The 15169-nt window shown below is 34.5% G+C and overlaps 1 protein-coding gene across 2 annotated transcripts in view; it reads left to right on the forward strand.

Annotated features, from left to right (window-relative positions):
- The window catches only part of ARMC8 (armadillo repeat containing 8), a 97976-nt gene that overhangs the window by 18816 nt on the left and 63991 nt on the right, over positions 1 to 15169 (forward strand). For both annotated transcript variants that reach the window (XR_006355636.1, XM_043994533.1), the window contains exon 2: positions 2575 to 2651. Coding sequence is in view for 1 of the 2 variants with exons in the window: in XM_043994533.1 (XP_043850468.1) it covers positions 2575 to 2651 (77 nt within the window). In the remaining variant the exon portion in view is untranslated. The remainder of the gene's footprint in view (positions 1 to 2574; positions 2652 to 15169) is intronic.

The following is a 15169-nucleotide window of genomic DNA, read 5'->3' on the forward strand; positions in this document are numbered from 1 at the left end:
ACTCTGTCCTTCCTTCTTTTGCCCCTCTCTCTTTATCCCCTTCCCCTCCTATTTTCCTGCAGGGTTAGAGAGATTACTCCACCCAATTGACTGTGTACATTATTCCCTCCCTGAGCCAATTCTAATGAGATTGAGGTCTTTGAGCCAATTCTGATGAGTGTTAGCCTCATTTACTGCCCAGATATCTAAAGCTTCAAAGAAAAATATGAATTGGTCTCAGGCCTTGAATTCTATCCATTGTGCCACGGTTGTGACATGGTCAGATTTAAAAATCAGTCTGGCAGGTATTTGGAGGATTGATTAGAGAGAGTAGAGACTTGAGGCAGAGAGATAAATTAGGAGACTATTGCATAATCCAGGCAAGAAGTGGATCTGAGTGGAAAGAAAGAGGGGACCTGTGGAGGAGAAATATTGTAGAGAAAGAAAAAGGACAAGATTTAGAAACTGAATGCAAGGAGTGATTGAGAGGGAGGATCCAAGGACACCAGATTTTCAATGAAAGGATCATGATGTTGGTGACAAGAATAGGAAAATTAGGAAGGGGATCAGTTTGAGAAAGATTATGTTTGAAATGAGGAAACTGAGTCCAGGAGAGGTGAAGTGATTGATCCATAGTTATGCAGATCGTAAGTGGCCGAACTGAGATCTCTCTAATCTCTTAAACTTTAGCTTTGTCCTCTGAGTAATTTATTTGTAATTTTAATGCCATGACTTGTAATGGTATTAACAAGATGGGCTTTTGTGATAGGAAACAAACCCTATATGTAAGTATGGGATCATCAAAAGCATTGTGTAATTTCCCAAATGCAGTCTAGCATAATATTTCCCTGATCAAAATTTAGGCCAAGTTTCTTTCTAGTTTTATAAGTGCAAAAAAAGAAACTAAATTTATTAGTTCATCAGGAGGTTATTGTGTGGTATATGAATCAAAGTTTATTTTTCTTATTATCTATTTTGTCCAGTAGCATTTATTAAAATGCCTTTCCCTGTCATGTAATTTTATTAGTTTTATAGTACAGATCCAAAACCATAAAAAATTTCTAAAATGTCCAATATGTTTCAGTGGTCTCTGCTTTTTGTTTTTTAAAAAGTAATACTTAATTTTCTAAATTAAATGTAAATAATTGTTTAATTTTCTGAATTAAATTAGAGTTAAATTATTTAGTTTTCTAAAACAAAATAATATTAAAATATTTCAGAATATGGAAGTTTTTTCCCTGTTAATTTTCTCTTTAAAAAAATTTCTAAAATATTCTTTTATTTTTGCCCAATAATTTTTCCATATACATTTTGCTATCATTTTATTTGTTTACATAAAATGTTCTATTGGAATTTTAGCTGCTAGTGTTTTAGGTGTAGTGTCATTTTTATGCAGTTTACTTTTCCTAGCAAAGAGCAAGGTATCTCTTTCAGTTGATTCTACCATTAAAATTTTATGGTTCTCTTCTTTATTTAAGTCTCACATGTCCAATGTTAGACTAGAACCCAAGCAGTACCTTCTAACTATAATTAAAACTAAAACAAAAACCTGATGCTTATGCAATACTCCAGAGTTCAAAATGTATTTTACTTAGAGATCACATTTGAGTCTCACAACAACCCTATGGATATAGGTTACATGTATCATTATCCCCATTTTCCACAAGAAACTGCCTCAGAGAGACTGTTTCTTTTCAATGTTATCTAGGAATTCATATATATATTTAAATGAAATAATGTAACAGGTTATATATTTTCAACAGGTGAAAGGCAGCAGAGTTTACTTTCAAGGCTACTCCTACTCTGATTAGTAAGAAAGTAATTTATTTACAAAAATACTGGCTGATTATCATACTTGGGGCACACTGAAGTATTTGTAAAATTTCCTTATCTCTATAATTAGAACTTCTCATTTTATAATGTTATCATGTAATTCATAATTTGGAATTTTCATTTCCCCAAATATTCTACCAGATCTAAGATATCAAATGTAATTTCATCTTATTTTTGAAATTAAAAAATTAAGCTCTTTTTAGAAAATAAAGTTATAATAATTATATTGATTATAATAGAAATAATAAAATAGGTGTTTTAGAAAACATCGTTCTTTTCTTTAGAATTATCTATATTATTTTGTTTGATTATTTTCATATAATTAAGTGAAAATCATCAGCTAAGTATTATATGCTTAAAATCTTCAAATGAGCCATCATTTAATGCTGAATATACTCTCTACTCATAGGAGATGCAAACCCTAGACAGGAAGCTGAAGTGCTGGAACCTCCTAAAACTGTCAGTTGGTGACCAACAATCTGGTCATAAGCCTCCCAAAATATTTAAAGCTTTCCTAGTTTTGTATAGGGCTTATTGTGCTTTGATTATTACCTAGCCTTTAAAAAAAATTTTTTTGGGGGGTAACTCTCACATTGGAATAGATGTTAGTTGGAAGTTTTGCATGCTTATTTGGGAGGTAGTAGCAACAGTATTTTGGAAGTATTAAAGCCACTATCCTGTCAGATGTTTAGTGTTATGGATAATTTTGTGAACTTGTCATTTGCATGGCTTCAGCTATCGTTTTTTTCCTCTACTTTCTAGGAAGTGACAGCTAGCAGTCGCCACTATGTTGACAGGCTATTTGACCCTGATCCCCAGAAAGTTCTACAAGGTGTTATGTAAGTAGTATTCATTTAAGAGCTTATTTTAAGTTTTGTTTGTTTGCAGCATTTGAATCTTTTGTTTTATATTTATAATTTTACTTGGATTATCTTTGGAAAGCAGCACATGTCAGTGATTCTTTAATTTCTGTTTTAAATTTAAGGAATTGATTTTTTAGTAACTAAAAAGGAAGTGTAGTGTCACTCACAGTTACAAGTATTTCCTATGTGAAAATATTTTTTGCTACTATAATAGAAAATTGGTTTGGTGCTCTAGAATGAAATTGACATTCTTTTGATCAAATTACAAAAGACACCATATCTTTTTCTCTCTGATATTTTACTCTGAATTTTATATTGATAAGCCCTTATCTTCTGAAGCCTCAATGTCTATCACTGTGCAGACTTTTTATAAAAGACCAGCTGTCTACATAGCTATCAGTGGCAAGGTTAATTAGATTTAAAAACTTAAAAAATGTTTTTTCTTTCAGCAATTACTTGATGTGTAAAGAAAACAGTTTTGAAAGAATATAGTTGTGTTCATGGGAGAGACATAGAGAAAGAAAATAATGTAATTCCTTTTCCTTTCAGATTTTTTGATTTGGGGCTTAAGAATTATGGGTCCTGAGGACACCATCATTTGTTTCAGTTCTAGTTTATTGTTTTAAGCTTTTCACTGGGTTTTGGCACCTCATGGACCCAACAATCCTGCACTTCCAATTTAAGGATAGCTGGAGAAGGAGAGAAGTTGAGAAGTATTTGGTTAGGGATATAGCAGCATATGGACTAATATTCTTTTTTCCACTTCCAGAGTGAATTTTAAATTTTTAAGACATTTTAACTCTTTACTTGCTTTGGAAAGGACAGTTTCAATTCAATTCAAAAAATATTAACATAATTCTTGTGTACAGAGCATCAAAGTAAACATTAGGGAAATTCAAAGGTTAGATAAGACTGTCTCTGCCTTCATGAAACTGAACACCTACACAAATAACTGATATAAAATGCTTGGTAATTATATTAGAGAAATACAAAACAAAGTGCTTTGTTAAGTCACAAGGAGAAAAAGTTGTTATTAACTGGAGAGGTAGAGGAAGGCTTCATGAAAGAAGTTGTATTTGAGTTGGGCTTTACTGTTTACTGTATATTATTCTATATAATACAGGTTAATACCTGATACAGGCAATAAGATAAGCTATTGCATGGAGGCGAACAAGAAGGATGTTTTCAAAGAAGGGGATAAGTACTCCAATGTAGCTGTGGCTTCATGGCTTCTTTCTTGGACTATTGTCATAGCCTCCTAATCAGTCACCCTGAGTCCACTCTTTCTTTTCTCCTATCTATCTTGTAAGGGGCTAAAATTCTAGCTATTCTGTCTAAAATATCTAATGAGTGGTCGCCAATAAATTAGAAGCTTTAGCAAGAGTTTAGACTTTTAAGCATTTATTAAGGAGAATAAGAATTTGGTGAAGAGAGAAAGGCCTAGATTCATCTATCTATCTCGGGGAGCTATAGTTCTCCTGCTCCACTCTCCACGAGAGTCCTAGCGAAAGAGAGCCAGAGAGCCAGCCTCACCCCTTCTTCCTCCCACAAGCAAACTTGACGCCAAAGAAAAGCCGCATGGCTTGCCCTCAGACACTTTCTCCTCATGTCTGAGCTTTCCTACAGTAGCTCTCCAACAGGTGGCGTCATTCCAATCATTACAGTCTGTCACATGGCTGTTCAATCAAATATTCCTGAAGCCCAGGTCTGACCAACTCTCTGTCTTGAAGCTTTAGGGGCTCTCTTTTACCTTTAGGACTTCAAGGTCTGGTTCCAGTCTAAGCCAAAGCCTATAATTATATATAACTTCCTTTTTTGAGCTCCACAGCCCAAAAAACCGACATCTTGTTGTTTTGCAAATGTGACATTTCTGCTTCTGCCACTGTGCTCTTGCACAGGTTTTCTCCCAATGTGAAATGTTGTCCCTCTTCACCTCTGTGAACCAATAGTTCCCTTCAGGGCTCTGTTCAAATGCTATCTTTGATGCTTTTCCTGATTCCTCAATTGCTAGTACCTGCCCAGTCCCTACTGAAATCACCATGTATTTATTTTGTCTCTCTCCTTTGTTTATCTGTGAACATTTGGTATTCACTTAGTAGTCTATAAGCTCCTAGACCAAAGGGACTATGTTATTTTTATATTTGTATCCTCAATAACTATACCGCACATAGCAAGCACATTCTAATTGCTTCTTTGAGTGGCTGGAGCTTATTCCAGTATTTCTAGTATTTCAACTCTTCTCTCAACCTGCTACAGGTTGCAGCTCATTCTTGTTTGTCCATCCTGTGTTGCTCTAGTCTATGTCCTATAAACATGCTAGCTATTATTATTATTATTAATGATAAATTTCACATGAGCTCCACTCAACATGTTGAGGGCCATCCTTTTGTCCTTTGACATCATGTGGATACTAATGGAGTATGTAGGCTGACCATTAGTTATTTATTACTCTCCTGTCCTAGATGACTAGCCCCTTTTTTTTCCAGTCATTTTTCTGATGACAGTTTTAATATGACTACTACTGTATAATTTCTCATTTGTATTATGTTGTCGCCTGTTCATGTCTATTATGAGCTTCACTATTGCCCTTTGCAAGGCCTTCAACTTTAGTTATTTAGAGATTGCCATATACTATTCCATTACTTGCATTCATTCAACCTTACAAGAAGAATATCATTGAAAAAAGATGGGCCTTTGTTTCAGTGAGAAGCATTGGAGCATTAAAAGAATTATGCAATTTCTCTAAGGGAATTTAACTTTCTTCTGTTCAGTTCTAGGCCCAGCTCATTGTCCATTTGCAGTGTTTTTCCTAGATTTGTTTACTAATGGAAAAACTCAGTCGATTGTCAATTTAACTGCCTATGATAGTTTGGATAATAAACACTGTAGGTGGCAGTTAGTTGGCGTAGTGGATAGTCTTGGACCTGGAGTTAGGAAGATCTTCCTTGAACTCTTGCTTCAGACACTTAATAGTGGTATGACTGTGCAGGTCACTTAATCTCTGTCTGCCTCAATTTCTTCATCTGCAAAATGAGGATAATAACATCTTCCAGGGTTATTTGTGAGGATCAAATGAGATAAGATATGTAAAGCACCTTGCAAACCTTAAAATGCTATATAAATGCTAGCTATTATTATCATTATTATTATTTTTAATGTTTATGCTTGGTTTTTCCTTTGTGGATAGTTAGATTAAACTCTTGAATTACTATGAATCTAATTTAGGAGACTAAATCTTCCAAGGCTTGATTCAATTTAACAATAATTTATTAAGTGCCTATGGTGTGCCAGGCACTGTGCTAGATCCCAATAATACAAATACAAAAATGGTGCGCTCAGTACAGTATCTATCATCTATAAGCACGAGTGCCTGAAGGACTGCACCATCTATAGAGAATCCTTTTTGCTTTTGGACTGTGGACTGGATGTTTTTCATGACTGTAGCAAACACTGTTGGCAAGCATTCATTTCCCTGTTTGAAGTTATTCTTGATGGTCAGGTCAATAAACAGTCACCCTTTTTCACAGAATCTTGTATGATTTTGACATACATGTGAATGGGAGACTCCTTGATGGAGAAGATCCTGTAAGGTAGTATATGTCTCTGCTGAGTCAATAGTTTTCTGCTGTAGTTTTCATACAATAAACAGTGGTAGCTTAAATTATTTACACTTTTCAGTTGTTAATTATAAAGTATTTTCTAGAGTTATCATTTGCTATTCCCTTCTCATACCTTTTTAAAGATGCTCTTGATACATATATAGATGATTCTCAAAAATTTTGTAAATTTGAAAATAAACATATGAATGAGAGTTATTGGTATTCTTGTGATCACTTTTTTGGGGGTACTTTTTATGCTCTCATATTTTCTTCTCTTTGAGATACCTTAACAACTGATTCTTCAATGTGCCCTCAAAATTGTTTTGGTTCCAGCATGAATTGCCTCTGTATATTTGTATATACAGTTTACTTGTCTCTCTCATCTTTATTTTCTTCAGTACCATTTTTCACTTTCACATGTAGGTACATCCTGGACTGTGATATAAAAATCCAAATGTGGCAACTCTGCTGTCCTTTGGCAAAAAGAGTTTGTTATAAAAATCAAGTTCTTCATTTTTCATTCAAGCTCTTGGATGGGGCCAGAGGAGGAACACACACTCTCGCAGATTCTACCATGTTGGAAAGACTTAAAGGATATGCTTGGCAAGGAGATGTCATTCAAGGACTCATATAGATTAACTTAGAGGCTCATCACCTTGAGGTTGTCCAGTAGGGGATGAATTCATTTGGTCACAAGCAGCCCATGAAGAGAGTAATCTGTATGACTGTAATCTACTTGGCTAGAGTTTCCTTCTGATAACAGATCATGTCTACTTTCTAAAGAGTATTTTAGCTAAATGTAGAGGAGTTGGCCTATGGATGAGGAACATTTTGACTCCAACAATTCATGAAACAGAAAAATTCAAAATGGCTCTCAGTCCTGTGCATTAGTCGTCCTTTACACTGAGGGTGGCAGAAAAGGAGTGTATTAAGAATCACCTATTAACCTAGCTCTTGGTACTAAATTTGAGATCTTTTTTCCAGTGACAAAATTGAAATATTACTAGAAAAAACTGACTCTTATGAATCTTGAATCCTTGGCTAGAGCTAAGCAGCAAATATGAATATAGGAAATTGTTTAAGAATACCTAGTAGGAGAAATTGAAGGAAAATACATGAAGAAACATAGCTTGAGTTTTCAAATTGATTCATAAGCGAACCTTCATCATCATGATCATTGTCGTTATTATTGCTTGTTCTTCATTCTTGGAGAGGTCCATAACATCTGGAAGTGATGTCATGGCTTTTAGTGAATTGAATTTTTTTGTTTTTGTTTTTTGGCGAGGCAATTGGGGTTAAGTGACTTGCCCAGGGTCACACAGCTAGTAAATTTCAAGTGTCTGAGGCCGGATTTGAACTCAGGTCCTCCTGAATCCAGGGCCGGTGCTCTATCCACTGTGCCACCTACCTGCCCTAGTGAATTGAATTTAAGTGAGGGAGGGCTGTACAAAGTCATCAGCCTCACTCCTCTGGAGTTGCTACCACAAGTACTATAATAAATATTTTGGTATGTATGTAACCTTTCCTTTTTTGTCTTTGACTCTTTCTGCTTTACATTCCTAGTAGTGAGTTCACACATGAACAGTAGCAGTTTTTTCTTCAGCAATTCAAAAATTTTTTCAGAATTGTTGGACCAATTCTCTCTCCCACCAATAACATGTTTCTGTCTTCTACCCTAGATTCTTCCATCTCCCACAGCCTCCCCAAAATCAATTGCCAAGTGCTTTTAAAAAAATTGTATTTCCACAATATCTCACATCCATTTAGATCTTTCTAGTTCAGGTCTTTATCACCACTTTCTTAATAGCCTCTTAACTGATCTTCCTGTCCCACTTTCTCTTTTTCCAATCCATCCTCCACAAAATAGTCAAAAGACATAGATCTTAGCATGTTAAACTCCTAACTTTCTATCACTCCCTTTTGCTTCTAAAGCTAAAAAAACCAAACTCTCTAGGCTGGGATTTAAGGCCATCTGTAATCTGGTTCCTCCCTTCCTTTCCAGCTTTGTCATGTGATTCCCTTATACACAATTTGTTCCACCCAGAGCATACTACTACTGTTCCCTAACCTACCATCTCCCACTATGTTGTTTTCTCCCACTAACTTTGTTTCTCATACCTAGAATGGACTCCCCTCATCCCTGCCTTTTAGAGTCCTTAATTTTCTTTCAAGACTTAGCTTACTGTTCTATTTTCTATAAAGTAAGTCTTCCTTGACCATGACAGTTGCTATTTCTCCTCTTAAAATTACCTTTTACTTTTACTTAGATAGGTTCACATGTATCATACCTTTAAATAAAATGTCTTTTCAAGACTGAGACTATTTCATTGTTATTTTTCTGTTTCCAGTAACTTTCAGGGTATTATTCTAGTTAGTAAATGGTATCATATATTCAATAAATATTTATTTGTTGAGTTTAGGAAGGGTAATTTTAAGGGAAAGGTCATTTTGTAGTTTGTGGTGCACTGCCAGTAAAGCCTAGGACTCAGTAATATGCTTTTTTTCAATTTCTGGACATCTTTGAATGCTTGGAGGTCACTGGTTACTGTCAGAGTTTTGGGTCAAGAAACATACTAGGATAAGGAAAGGAGGAAAACGTGGGAGAAGACTAAATTTTAAATGCCTATTCTGTAAATTTGCTAAGGATTAGTCTTGTTTTATATCTAGGTGATAGCCACACTATTTACATATTTTTTAACTTTAAAAGTAAGTTCAGGGGGCCGCTAGGTGGCACAGTGGATAAAGCACCGGCCCTGGAATCAGGAGTACCTGAGTTCAAATCCGGCCTCAGACGCTTAACACTTACTGGCTGTGTGACCCTGGGCAAGTCACTTAGCCCCAGTTGCCTCACCAAAAAACAAAAAACAAAAAACATAAGTTCAGACAGTTGCCCTGACTTTAGGTGAAGCTTTTGGCTTTCCTTTAATAATTGTCTTCTCTACTTTTAATGGGTAGATTGACCCAAACAAATGTCCGATGCCCCTTCTCTACATAGATCCCTGAGTCATTTCTGCCTGAATCTACTCTTAGTAGATACATCAGAAGAAAAGGGGGGATGCTCAAAATCTGGTGCCCATTCACCTAAATATTGACTTTGTTGATTTAACAAAAGCCTTGTCTTGAATGGGAGTATATAAATAGTTCGGGAAATTTAAGACAACTTGTATTAACAATTTTTGTTTTCTATAAATATGATATATAATTATATAAATATAGTATTAATAGAGGAAACCTTTTTATTTTATGATGCATGATATAGAATCATTTATATACTGGGTTGAAAACTAAAGCAAAAGACATTTAAAGGTGAAGGAACTAAAAGCAGAGTGATATTTTAAGAATGTATGTGTGTACATACATGCATACATGCATGTACATGTGTATTTTCTTGTCTCTGCTTGCTCCGTTCTGCAACATTGTATGTGCACGAACACACATGTACATATATCTGCATGGATATTTGTCTATGTGGATGCACCAAGATGTATGTGTGTGTATGTTTGTGCACACATTGATGCAGAGTGGAGTGAGCAAAGCCAAGAAAATAATATACATAATGACTACAATAATGTTAAATGGAAAGAACAAACACACATAAATCAAAAATGAATGTAATGAAAGTTTGAAGATCAGACATAACTTAAAAGAAGACATATGAGAGGATACTCCAAACCCACTCTTTCACAGAGGTAGAAGATCCACAGTTATTGTCCATTGTACATGTTTTGAAATTTTTTCAATGCATTGTTTGCTTGTACTGATTTTTTTCTCTTTTTCATTTTTATTTAAAAAATAAATATTTTTTATATGGAATGGGAATGTGATGGTAGTGATAGTGGATGGGGGGAGAACTATGATGATGTTAAAAAGTTACAAATTTTTTTAAACAAAAAAAAGGGAGTATTTGTAACAAAAAAATAACCACAAAGGGAAAAACTAACAGCTTTATGAATGTCAACAAATTTAATAGATACATGTGTTACTAATATATATCAATATTTAAAATATTAATATCTGATTATTAAATAATTACTTATTAAAGATCATTTAGGATGGGATATAAAACTTAGTTTTGCTGAACATTAAAGTAGTTAGCATTCAGAAGTCAGAAAAGTCTTATCTATTATCCTCCCAACTGAATTGGAGACACAGTTCTCATCATCTCTGTGTCATGGAAACTTGTCAAATGGATTGTAGAAGAATGTAGTCTTGGTCTTTGGCAGGATGGAAAGGAACCTAGACCCTGGCAACTCTCCATTAAAAAAAGCTTTCTACTTTTGGTAGCATCTATTACTGTATTGAGCTACAGATAGACTTTACTTAATCAAAACTCATATCATCAGAATCCTCAGTTAATGAAAACTTTTTTTCAGGTTTTTGTTGATTTAAATAAATGCTATTTCAGGGTATATATCTTTGGGAGAGGCAACATAATATAGTGGAAAGAGCTTTGAACTTGAGAGTCTTCTTTTGGAGTCTTAGCTCTACTACTCGCTAGTTTAAAGATCTCAGAGAATCCTCTAACCTTTCTAAGCCTTAGTTTATTATCTATGAAGTAAGAGTAGTAATGCTTTGACTGTCTACTTCACTGAGTTGTGAGGAATGTGAATTGCAAAATGAAAGTGACATATAAATATGAATTACTGTTATTACTGAACTGTCATTATCATTGATGTTTATAATAATGACTCATTGGGGAACTATGAAAATCTTAATTATCATAGAAAGACTGAGTGTCTTCATTATGTCATATATAGTAATAGAAATAATCAGCCACAAGTTTAAACATAAAACAATTTTCTTGTTAGATATTAAAATTAATATCCCTTCTATTTGGGGGGCTTTTGTCTGCATTCTAGGGTTCAGGCTGGATGCCCTTTGAAACTTACTTTACCTGCTCAAGAAAGTTTTAAGAAATGGCAGTTTTACTTCAGTCCATCTTCCATTTTGCCAAATTGATTTTCCTAAAGCTCTGGTCTCACCTTGTCACCTCCATGCTCCATAAACTTCAGTGATTCCCTATCACCCCTGGGATCAGTATAAATTCCTCTGTTTGGCTTTCAAATGCAGACTCCTCTACTACCTTTCCAGTCTTCTTACATTCCCTCTCTCTCCACGAGCCCCACCCACTAGCTACACTGACCTCCTGACTATTCCACAAGCAAGACACTCAGACATTCTACATCTAGACTCTGGGTGGTTTTTGGTTGTTTTTTTTTTTGGGGGGGAGGGGGGACTGCCCTCATGCCTGGAATGCTTTCTATCCTCATCTCCTTCTCCAGATTTTCCTGGCTTCTTTCAAGTCCCAGTTAAAATGCCACCTTCTACAGGAAACCTTTCCCAATCCCTTTTAATTTTAGGGCCTTCTGTCAATTATTTGGTATATATCTTGTTTGTACATATTTGTTTGCTTGTCGTTTCTCCCATTAGACTGTGGGCTCCTCCAGGGCAAGGACTCTCTTCTTTCTTTGTACCCCCAGAGCTTAGTATAGTGCCTGGCACATAACAGATGCTTAATAAATACTTATTGACTGATTTATGTGGAGGAAGTAAGACTTAGTATAAAAAGACTTTGCCTGGAAACTGATGTTTAAATACTGGGTCTGGTACTTATTAGCTGTGTTTGACCATGTCTCTGAACTTCTTAGAGCCTTGGTTTACTTATCTGTAAAATGGCACTACTTGCCTCAGGGTAGTATGCAAAATGGTTTTTTAAACCTTAAATTATTGTTATTGTGAGACAGAATAACTGTTATTTCTCAGAATAATTTGGTCTATAGGAAGGAAGGAGTAGAGCAAGATAGGGAAACTTCAGTTTCCCAATTCTTCCTCAATTACATATTTACAGTTTGCCCTTATTTTCTTATTTGATGTAAGTGCTTAACCATTAATTGGCATATTCAAATGTAAATTTCCAAACATATTCTTAAGTTAAATATAGATGATTATAAATTCAATATTTTTATTAATGCAAATAATATGAAAATCAGTAATTTTATTTAAAAATAAGGGGTAAAACAAGGATTTCTATTGTCAGCACTTTTATTTGATATAATTCTAGAAACACTAGCTAGAAACACTAGTAAGCAAGATAAAGAAATTGAAGGAATGAGCATTGGCAAAGAAGAAACAACATTATTGCTTTTTATAGATGATGAAATCATTTGCTTGGAGAATATGAGAGATTCAGCCAAAAAAATCAGTTGAAATAGTAACTTCATTTAAATAGCAGGCTATAAAACAAGTCCAAAGAAATTATGAGCTTTTTTGTATATTACTAACAAAAACTCAGCAGTAAGAGATATAAAAAGAAATCCATTCAAAATAACTCCTGAATGTATAAAATATCTGGCAGTTTACTCACCAAGGTATACAGAATAATTATAGGAATACAACTACAAAGCACTTTAAAAAATATATAAATTTTAATTGATATCTTTTTTTTATTACTTCCATTTTCTACTCTGTGCTTCTCTCCATATGTTCTCTGAGAACTATTGCTATGATAAAGAATAAAAAAAGAGGAAGACATTTTTTAAAAAGCTCTGTAAAACTAATGAATATATCAAAAAAGTCAGATGTTATTTGCAATATTTCAGTCCTGTGGGGAAAGACACAGGGAGAGGAGAGGTATTTTCACATATCTGTTCCTTGGGGCATTCAATTTCTATTGTTTTGGTTTTTTAATCAATTTACCTTTTTTAGTCACTGTATTTGTTATTTTCCTGGTTCTAATTACTTCAATTTGTAGCCAGTAGGTTGAGCCAGTATAATAAAAACAACAATATTACCCTAAATTAAATTAAGTAGTATAAGATATTGGTCTAAACCTCATTTATTCTGGACTGCTTTCCAATCACAAAATATTCTTTAGAAATAAGACATAAATAATTAGAAAAACTAATTGCTCATATTTGGGGTATGCTAAGAAAATAAAAATGATGATAACTACAAAAGTTGATTTCTGGATGTAGTATTATACCAGTCAAACTACCAAATGGTTACATTTTAGAACTAGACAAAATAACAACAAAAAGAATCTCAAGGGAAATTATGAAAAATAATTTAGAAATAGGAAGGAAGGGGGCCTAGCAATGCCAGATCTCAAACTGTACTATAAAACAATCATCAAAACTCTTTGGGGGCAGCTAGGTGGCGAAGTGGATAGAGCACCGGCCCTGGAGTCAGGAGTACCTGAGTTCAAATCTGGCCTCAGACACTTAACACTTACTAGCTGTGTGACCCTGGGCAAGTCACTTAACCCCAATTGCCTCACTAAAAAAAAAAAAAACCAAAAACCTCTTTGTTTTTTTTTTTTTTTACAAATAGAGAATTCAATCAGTGAAACAGATTAGTTCCATAATATGCAGAATGAATGAACTTTTAGCCCAATATTCATCAAATACCAAAACCTTGAAGATAGTCTGTTAGAAATTAGCTTTAAAACAACCTCTCATACCATATACCAAGGTTAGCTCTACACGAGTTCATGACAACCATGATGATAGTTAGAATTTTATATAGATAGTGCCTTCAAGTTTGCAAAGTACTTTATAAATAATTATTGCATTTAATCCTCACAACAACTCTGGAAGATAGGTGCTATTATTATCCCCATTTTAAAGATGAGGAAACTGAGGTGGCCAGAAGTTAAGTGATTTGCCCAGGGTTGCACAGCTAGTGTCTAAGGCTGGCTTTGAACTCAGATCTTCCTGACTTGAGGTCCAGCACCCTATCCAGTCTGTCACCTTAGCTGTCTCAGATACAAATGGTCACATCATAAACAAAACAGGAGCAAGGAAGAAATGTCATTTTGGATCTGTGGATAGGGGAAGAGTCTATGAACAGATAAGCGATAAGGAATATCACAGAAGGTAAAACAGTTTCGATTACATAAAATTAAAAAGCTTTTGCACCCAAAAAATGTAGCTATGATTAGAAGGGAAGTAGTTAACTGGGAAAACAAATCTTACAGCAAGTTTTTCTGATAAAAGTTATTTCCTAGATATATAAGGAATTGATTTCATATTATACTTACTGTTTTACTTTTCTGTTGTATTCCTAGCACTTAGCATAGTGTTTTCCTCACAGTAAGCACTTAAATTAAGAATAAGTGCTATTCCCCAAATTGATAAATGTCCAAAGGATATGAACAACCAAGTCCCAAGGGAAGAAATCCAAGTTATCTACATGAAAAAGTTCTTTAAATCACTATTGGAGAAATGCAAATTAAAACCATGCTGTAGTTCCAATGCACACTCACCAGATTGGTGAAATTGGTAGAATTATGAATTGGTTTAGTCATTTTGGAAAGCAGTTTGGAAGTTTGCCCCCAAAGTCACTAAACTGGCTGTACCCTTTGCTCTAGCAATACAGGCATGGTATAGTGATATCAACAACAGAGGGAAATTACCCATATATAAAGAGTAACACTTTTTTTTGGTTATAGCAAAGAAATGAAAGTAAAGTGGGTGACCATTAATTGGAGAATGTCTGGGGAAATTATGTAATATGAGTGTAATGGAATATTATTGTGCCTTAAGAAGCGTTGAAAACATTCAGAGAAACCTGGGAACACTGTTGTGAAATGATTGATGCAGAGTGAACAGAGTAGAACTAGAATTATAATAACTACAGCAGTATACAGGAAAATAAATTTGAAAGAATTAATGACTGATGCTGACTCTAGAAAGACTAATGAAGCATGCTCTTGGCAGAGAAATGACTGATTTGTAGGTGTAAGTGACAAGTATGTTTTAAGACAAGGCCAATATGTGAATGTATTTTACTTGACTATACATAAAAGGGAAGTGTTTTGTTTTTTTTAATGGGTTGGGGTAGGGTTGTGGTTAGGGAATGGGTGAGTAGTAAGTAATGAGAATAAAAAGCATCAAT

The sequence above is a fragment of the Dromiciops gliroides genome, chromosome 3 (assembly GCF_019393635.1).
Source record: "Dromiciops gliroides isolate mDroGli1 chromosome 3, mDroGli1.pri, whole genome shotgun sequence".
NCBI lineage: Eukaryota > Metazoa > Chordata > Mammalia > Microbiotheria > Microbiotheriidae > Dromiciops > Dromiciops gliroides.